The 25,152-nt window shown below is 33.5% G+C and overlaps 1 protein-coding gene across 1 annotated transcript in view; it reads left to right on the forward strand.

Annotated features, from left to right (window-relative positions):
* ORC5 (origin recognition complex, subunit 5) overlaps window positions 1-25,152 on the forward strand; it is an 89,119-nt gene that overhangs the window by 60,716 nt on the left and 3,251 nt on the right. The window contains exons 12-13 of the mRNA XM_008592212.1: window positions 2,246-2,356; window positions 21,183-21,295. Coding sequence (XP_008590434.1) covers window positions 2,246-2,356; window positions 21,183-21,295 — 224 coding nt within the window. The remainder of the gene's footprint in view (window positions 1-2,245; window positions 2,357-21,182; window positions 21,296-25,152) is intronic.

Here is a 25,152-nt window from a genome sequence, read left to right on the forward strand (position 1 = left end):
AAATTTTTTTTTTTTTTTTTTTTTTTTTTTTTTTGTCTTTTTCCGTGTCCGGCAACGGATCGCAACCCTCAGTGTCGCCCCCGCACCGGACCGGGACCGGCAACGGGATCGCAACCCTCGGCGTTGCCCCCGCGCCTCGCTCAGCCAGTGAGCGGGAACCGGTCTGTATGTGGGATCCGAACCCTTGGCGGGAGCGCCTCCACGCTTCCCAAGCGGCGCACTAGCGCAGTGCGCCACCGGGCCGGCCCCAATGTGTAGAATTTTTTAAGAATCATACAAACCAATAACAAAAAGACAAAAATCCAATAGAAAAATGGGTAAATGATGCAAAAAGAAATGTGAATGTATAATAAACATGACATGATTATCAGTCTCATTCATTAATGAGAAAAATGCAAATTATGATAAGGGATATTTCTTACTTCTGGATTGACAAAACTAAAAAAGTCTGATGATTCCAAGTGCCAGTGATAATGTAAAAGAATAAGAGACTGCCTATTCTGTAGGTTGACAATATCTAATAAAGTTAATATGTGAATGTACTTTCTATTGGTCAGGATAGGTTGGGCTATGCTGCAGTAAAAAAACAAACCCCAAGTGAAACATTGTGGCCTCTGAAGTTGCCACCAAAGAAAAAGAGACAAAAGGATCCAGTGGTTTGAAAGGCCAGGTTTACATCACTGCTACTCATATTCCATTGGCCAGATCTCGGTTACATGACCTTCATCTAACTGCTGGAGAGACTGAGAAATGGAGTCTTCCTAAGTGTCCAAGCAAAAGAAGCAAAGTTGGCAAACACATAGCATTGTCTCTGCCTTATACTTTAACCCAGCATTCCCACCTAGAGAAATTCACTCATGTGCACAGGAGAAATGTCTAAGATTATCAGTAGTAGTATTTACAGTAGTATTTGTAATAGCAGTGAATTTGAGTGGATAGTGATATAGTCATAAAATGGAATTCTGTGCGGTAGTTTAAAAATGGTCTAGTGCTACATGTCCCTATATGGATAAATCTCAAAAACATAATGTTGAATTGAAAAAAAAAAGCAATTTGGTAGAGAAATATGTCCAAAATGATATTATTTATATAGAATTTTAAAACATGCAAACAATGTTGTATATTGTTTGTGGATACTTATGCAGTAGTAGTATAAAAACTGTCATGAGAATAGTAAAAACATCAAATTCTAATAGTGGTTCCTTCTAAGAAAGGAAAGGAAGAATGGGGTGGGAGAGCATTCCAGGGGGTTTCAACTTATCTGTAATGTGATCTGATGTTTTATTTCTTTGCACATAGTGCATAATATTAGGATTTGATAAAATTGGGTGGTGAGTATTTATTATATTCACCTCTATACTTTCCAAAATGTTTGAAGTATTTAATGAGAAAAGCATGCAAAATTTAAGATCTAGAAAATGATTTCTAAACTATCTTTTAGATATAAATAGCTGAGGTAAATACTTCATTTTGTAATTTTGAGGAGATATTTTTCTTTACAGTCATTCTTCTTTTAAATAAATAGTTGTTCTCATGCATGGAAATATAGATTTCCATTTTATTTGCCATTACTAATGTAGGGTACTTAAGTTCTTACATTACTATTAAAATTATCTGCTAATGGAATGGAACTTGAGTGCTGCAACTTTTTAATGACATGTAATTGTGCCAGATGAGTTTGTAGACGAGTATGAACATTTTATAATCTCTAAAATTTTTAATAAATTTTATATTGTTTCAGGCTGAAAGCTTATTCATATATTAAAAAATATTTGATTACTTTTCTAAGCTAAGCTAGTAGTTACTGTAATTGATCTTTTTAGAACTGTTAATTTTGAACTAATAAGTATTCCAGGCAGTGGTACAAAAAGAAATAGTGAGAAATACGTAGAAAGTTCTAGTCTAGTAGTTAGGAACATGGTTTTGGTTATCTGTTGTCTTGACAAATGACTTGGCTGATTCACTTAACATCTGTTTACAACAGCAAAATAGGGGTGATGTTTTGGACTTGGCTGGATGACTGAGTTCTTTAATATTTGTTGATACTATGTCAGAAAATCTTGAGGAATATGTTAAAAGAAATCATGATCATATCAGGTGTTTTAACTTAGAGACTGCAGGCTAGATTTGGTAGCATCTTTAGGGGGACTATATAAGCTATAAATATATTGTTATTGGGAATTTATAGTACAAGAAGTGAGTGCTCTGATACAAGAAGAAAAATCCTTGTTCTTTTTTCTTATAGACAAGTAATCATCTCCTCGGACCAAAACCATTTCCATTAGACAGATTATTAGCAATATTATATAGTATCGTGGACAGCAGAGTTGCTCCAACAGCAAATATCTTTTCCCAGGTAAGCTTAATTATAGATTGTTATCTTTCGTCTTTGTGGAATTTTTCAGGTGGTATAGTTCATAGAGTTCTAGGCATTTAGGTTTTTGGTTATTATATGTTACTGTTTTAACTATATAATGAACTATGTTCTTGGTAAGTAATTTAAAATTTCAAATGTAGAATCTTATGGGCAATCATTAAATTTGCAGGCATTTACAAGTGTAACCTGATGGCAAAAACAGTTTAATGTTTCTGGCTCTTTTTCTCTTTTTCAATAAAGGAATTTTTAAAATTAAATGATTATAATTATCTTGGTGATTAAATTGATGAATTATACTAAAGAAGTATAATGAAAGCTGTCCCGACCCGCGGGATATTCAACGCAGACCCTGGAGGGGGGAGTGGGAATTGGATGGGACAAGAGACGAGAGAGATGGGAGACAAGACAGTATTCTGATCAAGTCTCGTTTATTGATTCTTAGGTTACATCTTATATAGGAAAAAGCAAGCATATTGTAAGGAGTTAGGAATGCAGGAATACGATAAGATCTTGAGAAGAAACAAAGTCAGAAAATCTCTGATGCAAAGAAGCCCCCAATCTTTACAAGAAAGCAGAAACTAGAAAGGAGAAAAGAGGTCACTCTTGAGTAGACTTGCATAGCCAGGAGCACAGCGTCTCAGGCACAGATTATGAGGCAGATATCCCATAAGCACAGACATCTGACATACGCAGATTGTCACGTAGGCCTGGTCACACAAGAAGGGGTGTGGGGCTACAGGCTCCCAACAGAAAGCAACATTAAAAAAATGTATTTGTAAGGAAATAATCTACTGTATTGGTCCATTTTCTGTTGTTTATAATAGAATACCTGAAACTGGGTAATTTATAAAGAAATGAAATTTATTTCTTACAGTTTTGAAGGTTGGGAAGTCCATGGTCCAGGGGACTTATTTGGTGAGATCCTTCTTCTGAGTGGGAAGTCTGTAGAGGGTATTGTGGCAATGCAGGCAAGGGAATGGCAAGAGTGAGAGGTAACCTTCTCACTTGCTCTCCTTACAAAGCCATCAGAACCACACCCATGACAACCCATTAAACCATCAACCCATCCACAAGAGTACAGTCCTCACAATCCAATTCATTTCTTAAAGACCCACCTTCCACCACCATATTGGGGGTTAAGTTCCAACATGAGCTTGGGGGGACATTTAAACCACAGCATTCCGCTGCAACCCTTGACAGCTTGGTGTCCACTCTTATCTCCTTAAACCATACTTAATCTTCAAATGGGACAATAACAACATAATAGTTCCACCTAACATGATGTAGCTGTTCTGTGTTCAACTGAAAAAATGTTAATCCCTATTCCAGAAGAGGAGATAAAGTCCTTAGGTGATGTTTACTCTTCTGATATCCCATGACTTAAATACAAATACTATCATGTAAAGTTAACAATATTTAAGTACTAATATAAAGTCAAAAGTCTTATGTTACATAAGAATAAGAGAAACAAAAAAAGATAATTGCTTAATATGTGTACGGTGTGTGTGTGTGTGTGTATATATATGTTTATATAGAGAGAGATGTATTCTTGATAAAATATCCTTATTCCTCATATATGTACTTTGCAGGTTGACATTTTGCTTTTTTTCTTTAGTAATCTATTTTCCAGAATTTCCCAAAATTTCACTAGATGGCAGCAGAAGCATAAAAATAGAAATTATGACTTTTTATAAAAGTAGTTAAACTGTTTTTTGTTTATTAAAAGTATAGTTACTGAAGATTTCTTAAGCAGTCTAGAAAACAATACTTAACACATGGTATAAATAGAAAGAGCAAAATGATTTTACTGGTATTTATTAAAAAGCAAAGTCATATTAGATGTTGCAGTGAGCATTTTGCTTTATGTATATATTTTTAGGCTGGGAAATATGTAAATAATAAAATTCACATTTTAATTAATTTACTGAATAAATCTGGTCCCAGGATGCATGTCAGACTTTGTAATCTAATGTGTGGTGGTAACTTTTTAAACTTGATTTAATGAAGACTTTGAGTAACAAAAATAGATATAATCTCAGTCTTGTCAACATTAAATTTGGTAATTTTTGTGTGTCAGCATTTATAGAATATTATATCCACATTTGTTGTGTTCTTGAAGTAGTCCAGTCAGTTATTAGGCTATGCAAATAGATAGCTAGATAGGTGGATAGATCCCTAATGCTGGTAATTTAAAAAATTTAATTCAGTTTTAATCTGTGTTATAGGGGTTTTTTCCCATGTATATGTATATTTAAATGCTTTATCTGAAATTGAAGTACTTTTTAATCAAACTTTACATTTTTGTAATAGCTTTCTATATACAATATATGAGTTTTTTGTTTTGCTTTTGCTATTGCAATAACTGAAATAGACAGCAGGTATTATCTTTATTGTAAACAATTGGGCTTTACAGTAGGTCAGAGAGATTAAATGACTTTTACAAAATGATTCAGGGAATACATCTTTGAGTTAGACAGTGCTTCTGAACAAAGCAGGAACGTGTTCGCATCACATGTGATTGCACGTCTCAGGTGCCCAAAAATTACCTTTGTGGGGCACACAGAAATAATAAGTGTTTTCCTTTAGGGAGCTTATAATTTATTCTGAGGGATAAAATATATACATAAAAATCATGTCACAAGGCTGTAAATGAATGTTAAATAATGCTGCTGAGAAATTAAGAGCAGAAAGAGATCACTTTTGGAATTGGGCAGGATGAAAGAAAGACTTCACAGAGATGATAAATGGAACTTGGCTATGAAGAATGAGTAGGATTTTTTTGTTCTTTAAATATTTCTAATTTACATAAGTGATACCTGTTTATTGTACAAATATAAGAAAATGGGTAAATAAAAAGGAAATAATAAATTAAAATCACCTGACATGATATTTCCAATGGATAGAGTTTAGTTAGATTAGAGATTCAGGAATAGAAGACAATACAATCAAAGTTGTGGAATTAGGAAGAAGCAAGACACATTTGTGAACTGTCACACCAGTTTGGTTGGAAGTGGATGGGATTATACTTTAGTAGTGGAAGAAGTCATTGTAGCTGTGATTATAGTAGGAGTGTTGGTATTAGTAGTAATTGAAATTTTACTACCACAACCACACATCACACCTTATTGTTGGTACCTTACATATTGTACCTTACATTGGTAGAGCATTTTGCATTCTTAGATATAAAGAAAGCAGCAGTTTTATCCTCTGGGGAAAAAATTAAGCAATTAAAAACAAATAGGAGGTTTTTGATTTAGAGGTTTACTAGCAGCTTTGACTATGATGAACAATGTCACCAGTCTTTATGGTTTTAGCAATTCCAGTAATATAATTAAGAAACAACTTGGCTCAAAATATATCTTTTTCTGTTAATGAAGTTAAATTTTTTTCAACCTTAATAGTTGTAGTTGCTGATCTTTTTATTCTTTTATCTCTTTTCATTAACAGTAATCAAAATGAAAATTTTGTATTTTAAAACATTGCTATAAATGAATTTTCTTCTGTTCATTTAACAACAGGTCATTTAGGAACCTGATCTTAGTCATCATTCACACTTGGAATACAAAGGGTTGGGGTGGACGTAGGGATATATGCAACTAGTCCTAAGGAGTTGACCTTCACTTTTGCTTGGTCAATAAAGTATCCAAGAAAATCTAATAACAAATAATATACATATACTGTGTTAAAGAGCAAAATAGGGCAGGAATCACATCCAAAAGTAAGGTATTTCTCCCACATGCCTTAAACAAGGGGAAAGTTCATGGAAAGATTCATACTATCTTTTGATTCTATTTTCCACCAACTTTTTGAAGTACCCTTGTCTTTTTTTGTTCTCATTGACTCCGAGTGATGTTTTCTATTTTTCTTTTTTCTTCTTTTATTCATCTATGCAAACTATACTCATGCCATAGGAATGGCAAGTTGTATTTAATCTACACACACTTAATTTTTTCAGTGAATAACAATACTGACCACATTTGTATTTAAGTACTTATTTGATATGAACACCAGATGGCAATATTGTTGCATTCTAGCTATAAGATGAACTATGAAAATGTATCTTTTACTTGTTAATAAAATAGTCCCCTTTTATTAGTGAGGGTATGTTGCAAGACCACAAGTGGATGAATGAAACCACAGATGATAGTACCAAACTCTTTACATACTGTGCACAAATTTCTTTTTCCTTCAAATTTTATGGATAGAAGATTTGTGCTTACTGTAGATCTTAGCAACCTCAGCGTACAATTTTTTTTCTTTCCCTAAGCTGAGAACTTTCATCTTTTCACTTAAAGAAAGCACTTTGACTTCTGTTTAGCATATCCACATTGTCAGCACCACTACTCTTGTGCTTTGGGGCCATTATGAAGTAGAATAAGAGATATTTGAACACAAGCAATGCAATACCATAACAGTTGATCTGATAACCTACAGGCATCTAAGTGAATAACAGGTGTGTGTAGTGGATACACTGGACTAAGAGATGATTCAAGTACTGGGTAGGATGGAGCGGGCCAGCACAAGATTTCATCACACTATTCAATATGGTGTACAATTTAAAACTTATTAATTGTTTATTTCTGGGATTTTCCATTTAATATTTTCAGACCATGGTTGACCATGGGTAGCTGAAAGCACAGAAAGCAAAACTGTGCATAAAAGGGGGCTGCTCTATTGTCTTTGATATTTAAAGTTGTTTTTCATTTAACATATTGGTATATTGGAATAAAAATAAAATAGAAGATATTTAATAATATGTATGTATAGACTTTCACGAAAATGAAAATAAAATTGGCAAAGAATTGTATTCCATGAATATTTTCCACCTGGAACTAAATTGCTTTTTATTGGTTGTAATGTGATTATATGAGATGATAATGTATTATTTTTTATTCATTTAATGTACATGCAACTGTTTTAAGGATTTATTTTAAATTAATATGTTATTTTTATAGCTTGATTTACCATTTACATAATTGCTTAAAATTTTTTCACATGTAATAAATTGACCATATCTGATATGTATATTCAGAATTCTCTTGAAGCAAAGTTTTTCCTATTGCATTTCATTTAAATCTGTTTAAATCTTTTCTGAGTGGATGTTATAAAAATAGCTTAAGGGATTTTAAAAATTTATTAAAATTCCAATTGAGAACAATAATCAAATTTATAATAGTATTAGTAATATTGTAGTTGGTAACCCTCTTAATTTCTTTACTGAATTTTAGATAAAATTCTACTTATTAGTTCTTTAGTCTTATAAGAAAATAGTAGCACATTTAACATTTTAAATTATGTTAATGCTCAGATTTATTGAACTTAAGTAGTTTTAAATATTTTCTTACACCCTTAAGCTTATTTCAGTCTTATCCAAGTTTTAGCTTTAGTTCAATTTTGCAGTCATTATCATGCCTCATTTTAAAAATTTCTATTCAAATAAGATAAATATAGCCCTTCCGTATATGCCTGAACATTATGAGTGACAAGGCATTAATTCTGGTGTTTTATTCTTTCCTCCTTTTCTTTCTCTTCTTATCATGGAGAGAATGGATAAACTATTCCATTTATATGTAGTAAATGGGTAAAGTTTGTAGGTATTACCTTCAAAATTTTAATTTGATCAGATATGGTTTTGAAGATTATTTTCATCTTTAAAAGAAATAGTATTGTCTTCTTTACCAGAAGCATATTAAAGCCAGGTTATGCTTTTTTATCTTATCTTTTTTTTCTTCAAGAAAAATGATTTTTTTGGAAATTTTTGAATGATCTGTTTTATTCTTTTGATGGTTCTGTATCTTTTCTTATTCATCCTTGCCCTTGCCCCCTTCCATAATGTTGTCGTTAGGCAAAGGAAGTAGGAGAAGGAATACAGTTCTTTAAGACTGTTAGATATATCACTTATTTTAAAATATTAAGCCATATTTTTTTATTTTTTCCCAGAGAATAAAATTGCTGAAGAGTTTATTTCTAAAATCACTGATAAAGGTTTCTAAAGTGACTTTTAAAAGGAAAATTATGTTTACAAAAATAGGGACATTCAATTACATATAAATACTTGTATCACATATTATCATTGTTATTTAATCAGTTAGCATTTTGAAAGATAATTTATGAAGGTAGTTCACAATAATTCTGCCATTTAAGAGATTTAAAATAATATACTTATGTTATCACTGAACTATAATAAACAATGTATTCTGAATTACTATCAAGAAACACCTGAAAGAAAAGGAGCATAGTTCTTTTAAAAAATAGTTCTAGGGAAACAGGAACGGGTGACACAAAAATCCACTATGTTGTATATTGAGAAGTTAAAATTGAAAATAAATAAATAAAATAGTTCTATGTACCTTATTGACAAGTTGGATTTTTAGTAATTAATATTTAATTTCTGAGTGGCTTCATATTTAGTTACACATAATTTAGTAAGAAAAAATTAAATTAAAGTAAGAAAAAATTAAAGTGTCCTTATAAATTTATTTTCATTTATAAGAGCACAAATCAAAAGTATGTTGGAGCATAGTTTAATGTACATGTATATTTTTTCAAAAACATACATTTCTACTTTCTATTTTTGAACTCACATCATGATACTATTTATTGGGATATATTTGGACTTATTTGTCACATCAGTTTAATCTTTTAGTCATGAATCAACTTAATCTTTTCTCACAGAGGTTGCGTTAATTGTAGTAGCATTTAGATAACCTTAAGCTTTCTAGTCATTTAGGTGTTGGTTTATAAGCTATATAGAATATATTTAAACTAATTATTTTATTTTTTCCAAATGAATTTATCATCAGAAAGCAGAAGGATAATTTAGTTATTTTATCTATGAGAGTTTTTTGAAGCAAATACTTCATCTCTAATTCACCATGGCTGTAGGAAGATGTTTTTGCTATATTTGTTAGGGTAGCTAACCGTTTATTCAAACAAAAACAGTTTGGCATTTTTCTTCAAATACACATGGGTAGTAGATTTGTATAGCTTTCAGTTTTTTAAAGTTAAGGGATGTTGTTAGCATTTATTTAATTCTAAAATGTTTGAAAATAAAATATTTTAATCTAATTCAAGCTTCAGAATTAAAGTTAGTATTTATCTTTTTTCCCTAGTTGGAGTTAAATTTTTCTTTTTCTTCTTAAAATTTCATGTAAGTGCCTACTGTGTTCCAGGCACTGTGTTGGATAAACAGAATACAAACGTGAAGAAAATGTGTCAGTGGCTTCCATAGCCCTTTGCTTGTCCTGGTGCAGTTACCAGATTCTAGCTTGTCTTTGAGTTAATGGTGTGTGTATGAGTATTACTGGGAGGCCATATATATGTGGAAGGAACTAATACTTATATATTTAAAATGGATACTGATACTTACATACTTAAAATGAATAAATAAAAATAAGATTTTTTTTCTTCAGTAGTCCCTGATATTTGATAATTTAGATATCTAAGTGTCTTCTACTAAGTGATAACATATCTTTGTTGAATGTTTCTTTCTGACATACCTTGAATTTAGTGTTCAAAGTGATGATTATTTGATAAACGTATCATAATTAAATTTTGTTAATACCCAATTAAATTTAGTTGCGTTATTGGTATCCAACCATCTCAGTTAAGACTTGGAACTTAAGTTATGAACAAGTGAGCAGTGTATTGCACACGGCCTATTATAAACTGAGAGTGGCTTTTCTTAAAAAGTTACATGGCTCTATTCCAAATACTTTACAATGTAAAATTATACTAATTATGTCACTCTTTTGTATACAGTATTTCAAAATGCTTTTATAGATTTTTAACCAAAAGCACTTTAACCAAATAAATTGATTTTATGAAGACTTGTGATTATAAAACCTCTTTACCTTAAAATTTAATGTGCATAGTGTATAATATTATGGTTGTTTGATTCATATTTCTACAAAAAGTAATTACAATTATTAAATGCTAGACATATAACATTAGAAATCATAGTTGATGAAAATACTATCTAATGCATATATTGATTAAACCTTGTAAACATAAAACGTAACGTCCTAAAATCTATCTGTAAGATACTCATATAAAGTGATTTGAGTTTGAGCATTATCATTATAGATTAAGTAAACTTAGTAACTAAAAAGGACATATTTCCTTAAAAAAATTCCGTAGAGACTGGAGTATTAGAAATGTGAAGAGCTGTTCCTTTGCAATTTCTCTGTGCTTCATTTGTCTTGTATCAGCATTCCAGTGTCTCTATAATAACCAACTGAAATACATGATGCTATTAAGGTAAATTATGTAAATCACAGAAAATATCACAAATGCCCACATTTTCTAATATTCTTACTGTTTTTTTTCTTAACCATGACTGAGATTGTGAGGCATTCCATACCAAAGATGGTAAAAGAGCCTTACTTAATGCATACTTCGCTGATGAATAGGTCAGCAGGGATGCTGTTGAAAGAGGCAGGCTCTTCTCGAGCAAGCTAAGAGCATCACCGCCATGATGCTCAGTCTCCACTGGTGCAGTAAATGAGATTCTCAAATCCCTCCTACCCCTGGTGTGGATATATTACTGTTCTGCCATCAGACCACTCTGCAGTAGGTGTCTTTTTCAGGAGATTTTTTAAAAATTGTTTTTGGAATGCTTTATGTTTGAAAAGAGTAAAATTGATCTATGATTTTCACTAGCTGCACTATTATTATAAGGAATACTAATATTAATCATTACCAAGAGTAATAAAAAGCATAGTATATTTTACGCTATTGCCCAGGGGTCAAGGTGGTTTTTCTTTTTCTCATTTGTAAAAGAACAGTGTTTTCCCCTACTCATCTCTTGTCTTCCCTAAATCTGGTGTTAAGTTTCTTCAGTGTAAACTCTTTGCCTTTGCAAATGTGTGAGTCCTGTAGTAGGCATTTTTACTGAACTCTGGAAAAAAGGAACCATTGCTTAAGGGTGACATGTAAAATACTGCCTTAAGGATAAATAATTTGCTTAAATTATGCTCTCTGCTTTTGTATAAAATAATACATTGGTACTTTTTTTTGTAGGCAATATTTTATAACTACCTTTCTCAAAGCCTAGTAGTGCTCTCAATAAATATACCAAATGTATATCCTTTATTCACATTTTTTGGGAAAATATATTCAATACCAATAAATATTTTTGGCTTGGCACATTTTTTTGCTGAAAGCAACAAAAACGTTTGTATGGATATGTGCTTGCAAATGCATATTTAAGAGACTCCATACTGTATAGTGACTATATAGGCAAATCCATACATTAGAGCTTTATAACTAGATTGTTTTAATGAGAAAAGGAGTGTTTTTTAAATAAGAGCACGTTAGGAGATAAATGGCTTGGAAAAATCTCCATTATGGAAATATGTACTACATTTTAAAATACTTCTATAAAATGATGATTAAAAGAAATGGTAAGGCTTAAGGGGGTTTCCAACAAGGAATTGTCTTGATTCCTTGTCAGCACAAAACTAATCAGAGTTCTTTAGAAGAGACCTGCCCAACTATAGACATACTACAATAGTTGGTGCTGCAGAAATGTCCTTGTCCTTTCTCCTAGATGAAAAATTAGGGCTCTTATCTGCTCCCCTGGCTTCAGATGCTGTGTGTACATTGATGGCTTTTGAAATTGTATTTCTAGCCCTTATTCTCTTGTTCTCTGCCCAAATTGCCAACTGTACCTGAATATTTCTTATAAATCACAGGTATACAACAAACCAAACTTTTCCCTAATCCTTTCCCCAGGTTTTCAGACTTACATAGATTTCAAAACTGGTCATTTATTCATTCATCCCTTACAAGGCACATAGTATGTGGCATACACATTGTTAGGTGCTATAAAAGGAAAGATAGTATGCAGTTTCTAGTTTTTAGTTTAGCTAAATAAAGAAATTATCTCTGAACCCTCTCTTTTTCTTCTCTGCATTTAGTTGGGTAACAAGTCTAGTATTTTTTTTATCCTAAAAATAAGTGTCGGATGAACATATTTCTTTATTTCTACCTGCACTGCCATTACCTTAAATCCATAGCCTCATTATTTCTGGGACTAATATACCAGCTTCCTATCTAGTCTCCCTGTCACCAGACACTTTCCAGTTCATCTTCTGTACAGTTATCAGCCTAAGTTTTAAAAAAATAAATTTGATCTTATTTTTCTGCTTACACTTTTTTAATGAGTTACAGAACCACATCAACATTTCGTAGCATTTCTTGTAAGACCCTTCACAGTCTTGCCCCAGTTTCTGCCACTTCCTCCATTCGCTTTATACACCAGTTAACAATAAGCTGTTTCCTCTCTGAAAGCACATGAATTTTTCATGTTTTTGCATTGTGACATGTACTATTTTCCTTGCTACCATTGAGCTCTATTTTATGCTTCATGGTCCATCCCCCAAATGCCATCTCTCAGTGAATCTACACTTGGCCTCCCTCCTTATTAGTTCATTCTCTTCTCTATAATCTGATACTTGTGTTTACACGTACCACTAATATAGCACTGATATTGTGTCATTACCATATTATTGTATGTTTTTCTCCTGCTACCCTTAATTCTTTGAGGGGAGAGACCTTGTTCACTTTTATATCTCTTGCTCAGTGCCATGAACATGGTATTCACTCATTCAATGAATGACCTCCCATTCTCTGAACATGCAGTTATGGTCTCCGGTTACTAAAGTTTTGTAGTTATTTATGTGCTAAAAATTCCAGAGATTAGAGATGCTATCTTTAGTTCCTCTAAACATACATGCTACCTTTTGTTTATCTGAGTATTATTTGAAGATTAATGATCCACCTTTTTTTTTTTTAATAAAATTTCATGGTGTGGGTTTAAGTTGAACTACTTTAACAATCTTTGCCTATGTCTTCCATGTGCTGCACTCACCACCTCTATATTGTGTGTGTGAAAATGTAGGTTGAACTCTTGATATATGCTGTGAACCATTATCACATCTCCTGAAATCAGATCAGATGTGCTTGTTGGGTTGTATGGAACTCATGCACAACATTTCACGTTAAGTTCCTTTACTTAAATAATTTAATATGTTTCAAATTGTAAAGCTCCTCCAGGACAAGCAGGAGAGTGTATTTCATAAATCAGTGACATATATACCAACCTATGAAGTATGGAAATAATGAGCATGTTAAAAATTAATTACAGTTGTAAATTGATTTCTTTTTGTTGGCAGAAATAACAGTTTATTAGCCCAGGAACAGGTTCACACTGTTTTTACATCAAGCATTTCCAGCTGAAGCTTGTTAGTGACTGCCTCTCCGATTAAAGGGAAAAAAATCTTCACTGTGGTACATGAACTCCCATTGTTAAGACATAAATAATCAGCTCATCCCCTACATGGATGAGAACAAAGAACATAATAGTACACAGAGCAAATAATAACTAAGCAAATATTGCACAACCCCATTTAAGATATAAACCTAAAAATATTGTACATATAAGAAGGTTCCCATTTTTTATTTTTCTCTGTGAATGCCTCAGTCATAACATAGCAGCTAGTTCAAGGGAAAATATATACATATACTTTGTTTGTTTTTTTTAATCAGATAGATTGAAACTAAGGTAAAATGCTGCTAATGTATAAAAGCTAGGGAAATACTATTCTCTTTGATAGTAAGATGCTTCAGATTTTTAGGGATTTTTTTGACTATTCTTAAATCCAGGGCAAAAACCAGAATTTTTGTTTTGAAGAAAAACATCAGTGGAAACATATGGCTAAAAACTTAAAGGTAAAATCATTGACATTTTTACAGTTTAAAAAATAAAACAAAATTGTGTTTTGGATTTTCTCGCATGAATTATCTAAATCCTGACTCTGGAAAAGAAAATCCACTCCCTAGGCTATTTTTTTATTTCTTTGAATTTCATCCATTTGACTTTAAGCTTGACAAAATAAACAAGAAAAGCAGTTGTGGAAAACACTGTATACTCCCCAAGAATCTGAATATTATTGGCAAAAGAATATATCTACATAGGATATAGAAAGCCTGAAAGGGAGTAATAATTTCTCTACAAATTTTAAGTTTACTTAGATAATTAAAATGGCTTTTCTTGAAAATGATTCTAGTATTTCAGGAAAGACCTTTTCATTACCTTTGCTTTTTAAAGATTTTAATGTTTATCCTCACTTTTAGTACATTCAGCCATTATTTTATATGATTTTTAGTCATGAATTTTTTTGTAAATTATCTTTAATCCCCAAATGTATAAGAAACCTTACTTTGAGAATACCATTTTTCACAGTTGTCTAATAATTTCAGATTTTAAAAAATCATGCTTTTCCCCCCAACCTTAAGTTATCTTTTAAAAATTAAACTTTAAAAGAGTAATTTTATGTCTAATATAACATGCAATCTGATCTATGAAAAGTTATGTCATTAGGTTAAATATGTTCCACATTAATGTTTCATTTTGTGACATCAAACCCAACACATTTATTAATTTTGTCCACAGGATTGTTAATTGTTACTTCTCAAGACTATTCTAAATCCCTGGGGCAAGGCATTTGCCTATATGGAGATACTTCTTTGACTTTATTGCTACAATTTCATTTAAGGCTTTTTCTCTGTTTTATCTACAGTGCCTGCTTTCCCGGGTTTCTAACCTCCAGCCTGCTCATAGTGCCCCCTTTCAGTGGGGAATGCTTCCATAGTTGTCATTTTACTAACTTTTCCTTCCTCCGTAAAGCTTTCCCTAATCTATTCCAACAAAGTTTTCTCTTCCCTATCCTCTGCAGCTCTGTTTGGGATAGTATAAGGAATACGGGCTTTGGGATTCAGATGGTATTCAAATCCAGTACTGTTCTTACCACTATTAGCTCAGTGACCTTGAACGATTGCTAATCTCTCTGAGGTTGTTTCCTCATCTGGAAAAAAGGTTTATTTATAGTGCCTAATCATGGGGGGTTGTTGTGAGGATTGAAGAAATTAAAGTGCTTAGCACAATATATGCTATAGAGCTTGAACACAATAAATTCCAATCCCTGTACCACTAATTACCCATGGTCACTAATATTAGTTCCCATAGTTCTCCTTTTTTCCTCCCTCTCTTAGTTATCTGCATATCCTCTGCTAGATCCTGATGGAAGGAGTGAATACCAATTTACATATGTGTCATTCTCAGGAATGTTGCAAGAAGAAAAGATAAAAGCACACCGGAGTCTTTATTCACTTTAGTAATAGTCTTGGCAAACCACTTTCTAATATTAACATCCATCATTTTTGGCTAAACATTTTTAATATGTTAAGTAATCTTAAAATTAAGTGCATGATTTAAAATTTGTTGTTACAACTCTAAAGTGTTTTCTAGTAAACTTCTAGCATGGCATATGTGTTGTGTTCTTTTTCATTGGGACTTTTGGATTAAATAATTTTGAAACATTTATTTGGGGTGACTGACTAGGAACTGATAAAATGCCAATTATCCTTTTATGATGTCTGCTTTCTCATCCATTAAGTGAAGCACTGATCTCCAAGGTTTCCAGTCCTCCAAGCCTAGCTCAGAATTTTATTTTGCAATTTTTTTTTGCATTGGAGAGTTTTACTTTTTAATAAATTTGAAGTGCAGTTGGCTTTTCTAGTTCCAAAACAAACAAAAACAGAACTTTCACCTTTTTAAAAAATAGATATAAAAAGTAAAAATTCAGGAAAATAGAACACTTAGGTTGGGATTTATATAACAGTTTTGCTGTAATCCTTCTATGCTGTAGAGGAAGTAATATGTTTTACTAACCTACAGTTTATGGAAACTTTGTGAACATCTCTGTGGGCTCACAGAATGAAACCAGTAGTTACAAATCCTACTTGTGGCTGAACCACAAGTCCTAACTAATCATCCACCTTTAAGTAGGAAACATCTGTAATCTATACATGTTTTAAAATCCACTCCAGCAGCATATCAATATTGAAATAATTAACATTCTCTAATTTTCCCACTTTAAGCCATATTTTATCAAGTGGCTTATTTTTTAAATCCTTATAAATAAGGGTGAAAACGTTTTTTATTTTTACGAAAACAGATTTTGTAGCTTCATAGGTACTTAAGCATTTTGAGATAAAATTGTCTTGAACAGCTTAGAAGGTTTTTCTCAAAGCCCTCTATATTTTGAGTACTTTGTCAGTGTTTTTATTTTGTTGAACTTTTTTTGAGATAATTATAGACTCACATGTAGTTGCAAAAAGTAATAGGGGCTCTTTCTTCCTGTGTGCCTTTACTAGTGTCTCCCAGTAGTACCGTCTTGTAAAACTATAGTAAAATATCACAGTCGGGAAATTGATATTAATGCAATCTATTGATCTTATTCACATTTCCCCACTTTTATATGTATTTGTTTTTTTGTATGTCTCTGCATATTTGGTTATGTGGAATTTAATCCTGTGTGTAGGTTTGTGTGTCCACCACCACAGTCAGGATACAGACTAGTTCCATCATCACAAGGATCACCCTTGTTGCCCATTGATAACCACATGTCCCTCCCCTCTTCCAATCCCTGGCTAATCTTCATCTCTGTAATATTGTAATTTCAAGAATTTCCATAAGTAGAATCATATAACATTTAACATTTGGGAATTTTTTTAAATTCGGCATAATTAATTCCTCTGATATTGATCCAAATTTATATGTGTATCAATAGTTAATTCTTTTTATTGCTAAGTAGCATTCCATGGTGTGGATGTATCAGAATTTTGTTTACCCATTCACCATTAAAGGACATCTAGGTTCTTTCCAGTTTTTTGGCTATTACAAATTAAAGCTGCTATGAACATTGATGTATAGTTTTTTGTGTGAACATGCAGTCCTCTGGGATAAATGCCTAAGTGTGCAATTGCTGGGTAATATGGGTAGCCAAGTGATAATGGGGTTTTGGGGAGAGAGTATTTCTGAAAGCCAAGATAAGACAAACGCTAAATCTCTTCTAGTTTGGAAACAGGCGGAAATCCATGATGAGATTAGGCTTGAAATTTTAATGAATGGGAAGATATGTAGAAAAGAGTTAGTCTCTTCTGACAAAGTATATTAACTTTAGCCTTTTCTGTTTTTCTATAAGGGTTTCATTTGCTAAAATAGGTTAATAATAGTCATATGAAAATCACACAAACTCCCTTTATTATTAAAGGCAGGTCTCCTTGGTACTTTTCTTTTAATGTAGAAGAAAACATCAATTACCTTTACCTTGCCACTAGCATTTCCTTATGTTTCATATAACTTCTACTTTCCTGTTATTCAAATACTCTCACATACTTAATTAGATTCTTTAATCCAATTTGTATTCTAAATTACTCTTCCACAGTTTTTTCATAGAACACCAAATTTGTCTTTAACCTGGTTAAGTTAGAATTTCAAGAATATTTTCGGATACCTTACAGTTTTATTACTTTTACCAAATACCCAACGGCAAGAAGTTGGAACAAATAGTTCCTTGAAGTCACATTCAGGTCAACCAGGATTCCACGGATAAATTAATCATGTAAATTGTGTAAAGTATCAGTATCACTTCAAGATAAAGCAGCCAAAAGAGACTTCCAAATGTTAATAAGATTGATTGCTCAATGTGTGTGTGTTAGGGTGGGGCTGATTTAGGAAAAACTAATACACAAAAAATCTAAACCTAAAGAAAGCTAATGGGTAAGGAGACTGATGTCTTAGTGCTAGAGGCATACTCTTGAGTTTATTCTCTTGTACACTTCCTTAATGACTGTTTTACAGATCATCTTGATTCTTTTAACACACTCTTTTCCAGGCAAAAGTATAATGCAGCATATTATATGTGAGCTCTCTTAGCTGAAATCCCAGTTTAGGCATGTTTTTCAAAAGTTTTGGAGTTGTAGTTAGGAGACCTAAGACCTAGTCAGGTGAATTTCTGGCACCTTGCAGTCATTATCACTTAGCCAGGTAACTGAACATCTCAGATTCCACCTTAGTTAATCATTTGAATCTAGCCATCTCTAACACAAGGGTCAGCAAACTTTTTCAGTAGAGGTTCACATAATAAGTATTTTAGACTTTGCAGGCCAAGAGGCAAAATAGAGGATATTATGTGGGTACATGTATAAGTAAGAGAGAAAACTCTTGTTATACCCCACCTCATTTGTCTGGGGTGAGTCACCCGAGATGGTGGGCATGCTTTGTTCTCAGTTGCCATTAGCTGAAGGCTTTCTCGGGACAAATGGGGAAAGGGCCTGAAAGGCAGGATAGGCACCGTAGTCTGTTTTACTGTCTGTCACAATGATATCCAGGCCCCTATGCACCCTTTTTTCCTCCCAGAGAGCCCAAATGCCTCAGCAAATTTCAAAGGATTGCTGGTATGCAAACCACCGTCTGTGTTTCCTCCAAGAATAAAACAAAACTAGGAAAACTTCGTAAGTTGGAAACTAAGAAAGACTTCTAAAAATATCTTGGGGAGCCAAAGAAGAAATCAATGGAAATTAGAATTAAAATGGAATCTGTAACTACTTCCAAGGTAGTAAGGTAAAACAATGGAATGAGAAAATATAATTCAATTCAATAAAAGACAAAAAAGGATGAGAAAGACATAAGAAAAGGAGGAGCAAATAGAAGAGTTTGACATGGTAGAAATAAAATTTTAGAAAATTATTAGATACTGTAAAAGCAAACGGAGTATATGGTCCAACTGAAAGGTAAATGTGAGACTGACTATGAAAACAAAATCCCACTGTATGTGGTCTACATGAGAACTGTCTAAAGTTAAGAAAACATAAGACTTGAAAGCAAAGTCATGAAAAGTAACAGGAAAAAGGCATAGCACATAAAAGAATGCTGATATAGCTATATTAGTATTAGAGAAAATACACTGTAAGGCAAAGACATTACTGGAGGAGAAAAGGATCATTATATAATAATGAAAAGGTTTAATTTCTCAGCAAAACATAATAATTTTATGCTTGTATGCACTTAACAATGTAGCTTCAAAAATACAAAGCAAAAACTAACAGTTACAAGAAGGAAAAGACAGACTCCCTGTTATAATGGGAGATTCTTAATACCTGTCAGTTTTGGTAGATGAAGTAGATTTTAAAAAGGTATATATATAAGATTTCAACAACACAGATAATAAGCTTGATCTTATAAACATATAGAACAGAGCACACATATACATACTCTTCAACACACACAATCTGTACAATCAACTATATTAAAAAAGGAACAGAAGATTTATAAAAAAACGTTTCAAGATATAACCTGTTTAGTGATATTGAATTTGTCTTTTGAATACAGAGCTTCATATTTTGCTGTATTAATATAAACTTTCTAATTGAAATAATGCTTCATATTTACTAAATATAGTATATTCTCTATATAAAATACTGTGGTATCTATCTGTTCACCCTTTAATTTGTTAACAAAGTAATGACAGCTGACTGAACACTGAATGACAGTTTTCCCTTTGAAATTGTAGTGGGAAATGTAATAGAGTCCATGTAAGCATAGTAGGATGAGCATGGATTCTCAGTTTGAATTCTTGCTAAGCTGCCTTCTAGCTTTGAGACTTGGGAAAAGTTACTTAACATCTTTAAGGCTCATCTAAAAAATTGGTATAATAATGTCCACCTTGTAGGGTCACGAGGAATAAGTGAGATAATGTGTATAGCGTACTTAGTACCAAGCAAATCACTACTACTGTTATTGTTTTTATTATTCATAGAATGTTTACTTATCATCTGTATAGTATTAGTCCCAAATTAAGTGGACATCTTAATTCCTAAGACATATGATTGGGTATTGCAGATATTACAGGTTGAACATCCCAGACCCAAAAATCTGAAACCCAGAATGCTCCAAAATCTGAAACTTCTTGAACACTGATGTGATTACTCAAAGGAAGTGATCATTGTGATATTTCAGATTTCAGATTTTCAGATTTGGGATGCTTACCAATAAGTATCATGCAGATATTCCGAAATCTAAAAAAATTCAAAATCCAAAACACTCTGGTTCCAAGCATTTCAGATAAGAGATACTCAACCTGTGTAACTTAAAAACTCTTTTCCCTTATATTGCCATAGAGCAGTTAGATGTTACCAAGTCTCCCAGTCTTTTCTTCTTGCCATTGCTGGCCTATAGGACATAAAAATAAGAAACTGGGAGAAGGCAACGGAGTGCTTAAAGAATTTCAGTTCTTAAGTCAGCTTTCATCAGAGCACATAATACTTTGGTTGTCCTTATGAATGTGAATTTATTTTGTACTTTAGTTTTGATCTATCAAAATACACTTTTGCTTTTGCCGGTATTAATCTTTCTGGTATTTTCCTGAGACTGCTCGATCAGTGATAAGTTTTAAACCAAGACTAAGTCCAGGTCTGAGGAATACATTTCTTATCTCTCATCCAACCAGCTACCCAACTCTGAAAAAGGCCTAAATTCACATTTGAATTGCTTGATTCCCAAGGGAGTATGGATTTGATATTCTGAGGTATTTAATAGAAACTCCATAAAATACTTACGTAGAAAAGGAATGTGCTTTATTTGTAGTTTTTAAAGGTTTAGCAGTCATGTGGCTGAGTCATTAGTGAAACAAAGCTGTCTCTAGTGGAATCCATAAGGACTGTTTGATTCAATTGTTAAACCAGGAATCTTTAGCAAATATTCCTAGTTATTAAACTAGGACTTTGAACATATGTACAAATATATGCGTACACATTTCAAAGTAGTCATATTCTTTGCAGATACTTGCATGGATTCAATTATATATCTTTATCAAAGTACTATAAAATGTTTTAGAAACAAGGACATTATGTAATCTTATTAAAACAGTTTCTCATAAAAATGTTTTTTCATTTTTAGATTACCTCTCTAGTCACCCTTCAGCTGTTAGCTCTGGTCAGCCATGATGATCAGCTTGGTGGACCAAAATACAAATGCACGGTTTCTCTGGACTTCATCAGAGCGATTGCAAGGTAAGAATAGAATAATCATTAGTGCAAAATGTCTCAAATTATGTAAGTCATATACTAAATATAAAAATGAATGTTCTTCCTAATGTAATGTCATTAGTCACTTAAATGAGAAAAGATCATTTAAGTGCCAAGAGTGAATAAGCTCCACTGTAGAATGAACCCTCTCATCAAATTTACAAATGACATAAAATTGTGAGAAATGGCTAATAGCAAAAAACCAAGATTCCAAAAGACCTTAACAGATTGGAATAATGAATGGTCTCATAGTAGCAAGGTGGTATTTAAGAAATGGTTGGCTACAGAAAACAAGATGGGAGAGACCTGGCTTAAGTCCTAAGTATTTCAGCTGACTGCAAGGCTTTAAAAATCCTGACTTAGGTAATGCTGATAGAAATATAGTGTCTAGTACAAGGGATATAATTGTTTTACTGTTGTGTTGCTGTAGGCAGATCAAATCTAGTGTGCTGTGTTTAGAGTTTTAGGGCAGACATTGACAAATGGTACATACTGAAGGGACACAAGGAGACTTGTAGAACAAGGAACCATATCACATCCCTAATGGAAGGACAGGGTGTGAGAGAAAAGCCTTAGGGAGGACATGTTCACTGTATCAAGTATTTCAGGGGCTGTCATGTGCGAAATGGATGAAACTAATTCTGAGTAATTCCAGAGGATTAGAAGTTCTAGGGAAGAAAATAGGATTGTCAAAATGAAAGTTGTCTAAAAATATAGTGAGTTTCCTCAGAAAGAGGTGTACTTACTTTTATGGAAAATGTTCAAGCCACTTATGTGAATAAATGACTTCATCTCATGGTTGCATCTGGATAACAATCTGATAGGACTGTAGTAGAAGAGGTAATGTGTTTGTAGATTGATTAGGTTGAACAAGACAGTCTGTAAGATAGACTGTATTAAAAGTTCTGTGATACAATATTGCAGATATTTGCCACATTTTGATGGCATATAGACTCTAAAACATGAAGGTTTTAGTGTTTCATTATGATAAAACCAGGCAAACTTTTATGCAGGGAAAATTGAACAGAAACTTTTTTTGAATGTATTCAGTATGATCAAGAATCAATAACTTTATTTTTCTAAACAATAATACTGGAGCTTCCATATCTAAGAACCTTTATCCAAGGCATAACTTTGGAATGATGCTTACTTATTTCAGGGATTTTGTTATAACTCTGAATGTGTTGGATTGTACCCTAACATAATCATGTACAGGACAGAGGTTTGTGGGTTCCTAATGTAGTGAATATACATGAACCAAACTGAATTTGATGTTACTACTTCATAGCATAGCAGTGATGTTAAACACATCCAAAGGTGTGCACTTCCATTTACCACCTCAGAAGGAAGCAGGAACCGTGATCTGGAATTTTGCTATAGACCTTGGGTACTCTAACTTACTTTCTTATTTTTATTTTCTCTACTCTTCCCTACTTTTCATGGACAATGTCCAAAAAATAAGTATCCCCTTCTTCCCACATCTGCCCTCTTTCACTCCCTCATCCCCGTGACATTTTGTACTTCTTTTCTTCTGATTTAACCTCTCCTTCTTTCTCTCCCTCTCATCCTTCCATCTTCTAATACTGCATCCCCAGGTACTGTGTTATCTCTAGTGGTAGCTGTTTATTTTCTCAAACCCAGTTCCTCAGGGATGGAGGTCATTTCGGTGCCATCCTTCCTTCCTGTTGCCACTTCCAGACTGTTACCGCCCTCAACTTCTTGTAAAACTGTGGGCCTCTTTGAGATTCATGCAGTCTGGCTGTTTCCCTGTTCTTCTTAATGACTGATGGTGTTCTCCCAACCATTCCACCTCATGTGCTGAGCATGTGGTTCAGATCTTTTTCCGCCAGGTTCTTAACTCTATTCAAACCATAGATCTTAACATCCATGTTCACTGTTAAGCCTTCAGTCTGTTTCACAGAACAAAAGTGAGACCATCAGCTACCTACGTTGGTGACCATCTTCTCTTTCTTTCCTTTTTCAGTAGGATGGATTCCCTCTTCCTCTCTAAGATGGATTCTTCCACCTGTGCTCTGAATTCCTTCTCCTCCATTTCCCCAGAACCTTTGTCAATCTCAGACTATTTGTCTTCTCAGTGACACCTAACACTGTTGACCACTCTCTCTTAAAACTCTCTTCTCTTAGAGCCCATGATTCCACAGACTTCTCATGTTTGTGTTTATGCTTTGGCTGTTTTCACTAAGGCTCATTTACCAGCTTATCCTTTCACTTGATCTTTAAATATAGCTGCTCCTTGAGGCATGGACCTAGGCTCTTTTCTCATATTATACTTTTTTCCTAGGCAATTTTAGCTACACCCATGACTTCACCAACCACCTATATATTAATAACTCCCCTATTTTGAAAGACCAGACCTTTTTTAATAATATTCTTGACCTTTATTGGATGTTTCCCAGCTATATCAGTACATTTCCAAAACTGAACTCAGGAATTCTAACCTCCACTTCCACCCACCAACAAAAAAGGAAAGAAGGATGAATTTAAAGCACAAATCCTTGAAAGGTTATATAAGTATGAAATTTAGAATGTGAGTTGAAAGAGCCCTGGATGAGAGAGGGGAATTCTCTTGTAACAAGAGAAACAGATGGATTCAGTTGGAACTGTTTGGAAGTTTGATTGAATTGACAGAGTTCTGCTTTTATGCCTTCTGTTTTCTCTGTGAAGGAAGAGGTAGAATTGAGACTAAGGGCAGAAGTAGTAGCAGTTCGAGAGAAATATGGAATATTTGAAACAGCTGCTGTGGAGAATGAAAGGAAGTGCTTACAAAGAAAGCAACTTGTTGGGAGTGTTGAGGTTCTTGACCTTGAATTTACAGTGGTACCAATCTGTGAGGCTTGTGATCTTCTCCAACAGCATTTCATATGCTAGATACTAGGACAGCAAAGAATTGTAGCTGAAATCATATAGTAAGGGAGTTTTGTCAGGAGGGTTCAGTGGCTGCTAGCAAGTAAGCACTTGAAGTGACGAACCATGGAATCTAAGCTAGGAAGGGCAGGAAGGATGTAAAGCCAGTTGGGGGCTAATAGTTCAGTGCCTAGCACAAAGATGTTCGGTAAGTATTTGTAGTTCAGGAAAAGTGAAGGGGTTTGTGAACTAGTTGTCCCAAGGTGTTCCAGATAGCTTAAAAGGAGCATATTGGGGACCAGAGAGTAGAATGTCTGAATTTATGTGTTTAGAGGTAGAGCATTTCCAAGTGTGATCATGAAAGTGGGGGAAAAAAGGTCATTGGAGGTGAGAAAGATGTGTGCAGCAAAATCACAAGGCTGATGCAGGTCTCGGGATGGAAAAGAAGACCAAACAGGATGCTAAATTAATGACTAAGAGATGGTGACAGAGGGGATCAAGGGTGGTGAATGGAATGATCTGAGTCTCCAAAGAGCAGAACTTTTTGCACGACACCAACCTCACCTGACAGAACTGTCTGGGGATACAGTAGAGTGTCAAACCTTCTTCATGGGAAGGAGTCGAAGAGAATACAGTGTCCTTCAAAGGAAGCCAAGTTTTAGTTAAGCCCAGAAGGGAAAAAGGCCATTATTGACGAGATAGAGGACACAGAGAATTGTATTGACCAAGGAACAGTGGACAGGTTTGGACAGAGAAGCAGTAGGAAGCTGGTTTCAGAAAGGGAACAGAATATGGAGGGTAGAGTATGGAAGAAGACAGAGGACTAAGAAGCTTATTAAATATTGTCCTGGATTGTTCTTAATGTGAATGGGAGTTAGAAATTTATAATTGTTTTTTCTCCATAGTCAGCAGACTGTACAAGATACTCAGAGACATATGGTTCCAAGTTGTCAGAAGAATCAAAGAAAGAAAGAATA

Source organism: Galeopterus variegatus, unplaced genomic scaffold (assembly GCF_000696425.1).
Source record: "Galeopterus variegatus unplaced genomic scaffold, G_variegatus-3.0.2 Scaffold153, whole genome shotgun sequence".
In the NCBI taxonomy this organism is placed as follows: Eukaryota; Metazoa; Chordata; class Mammalia; order Dermoptera; family Cynocephalidae; genus Galeopterus; species Galeopterus variegatus.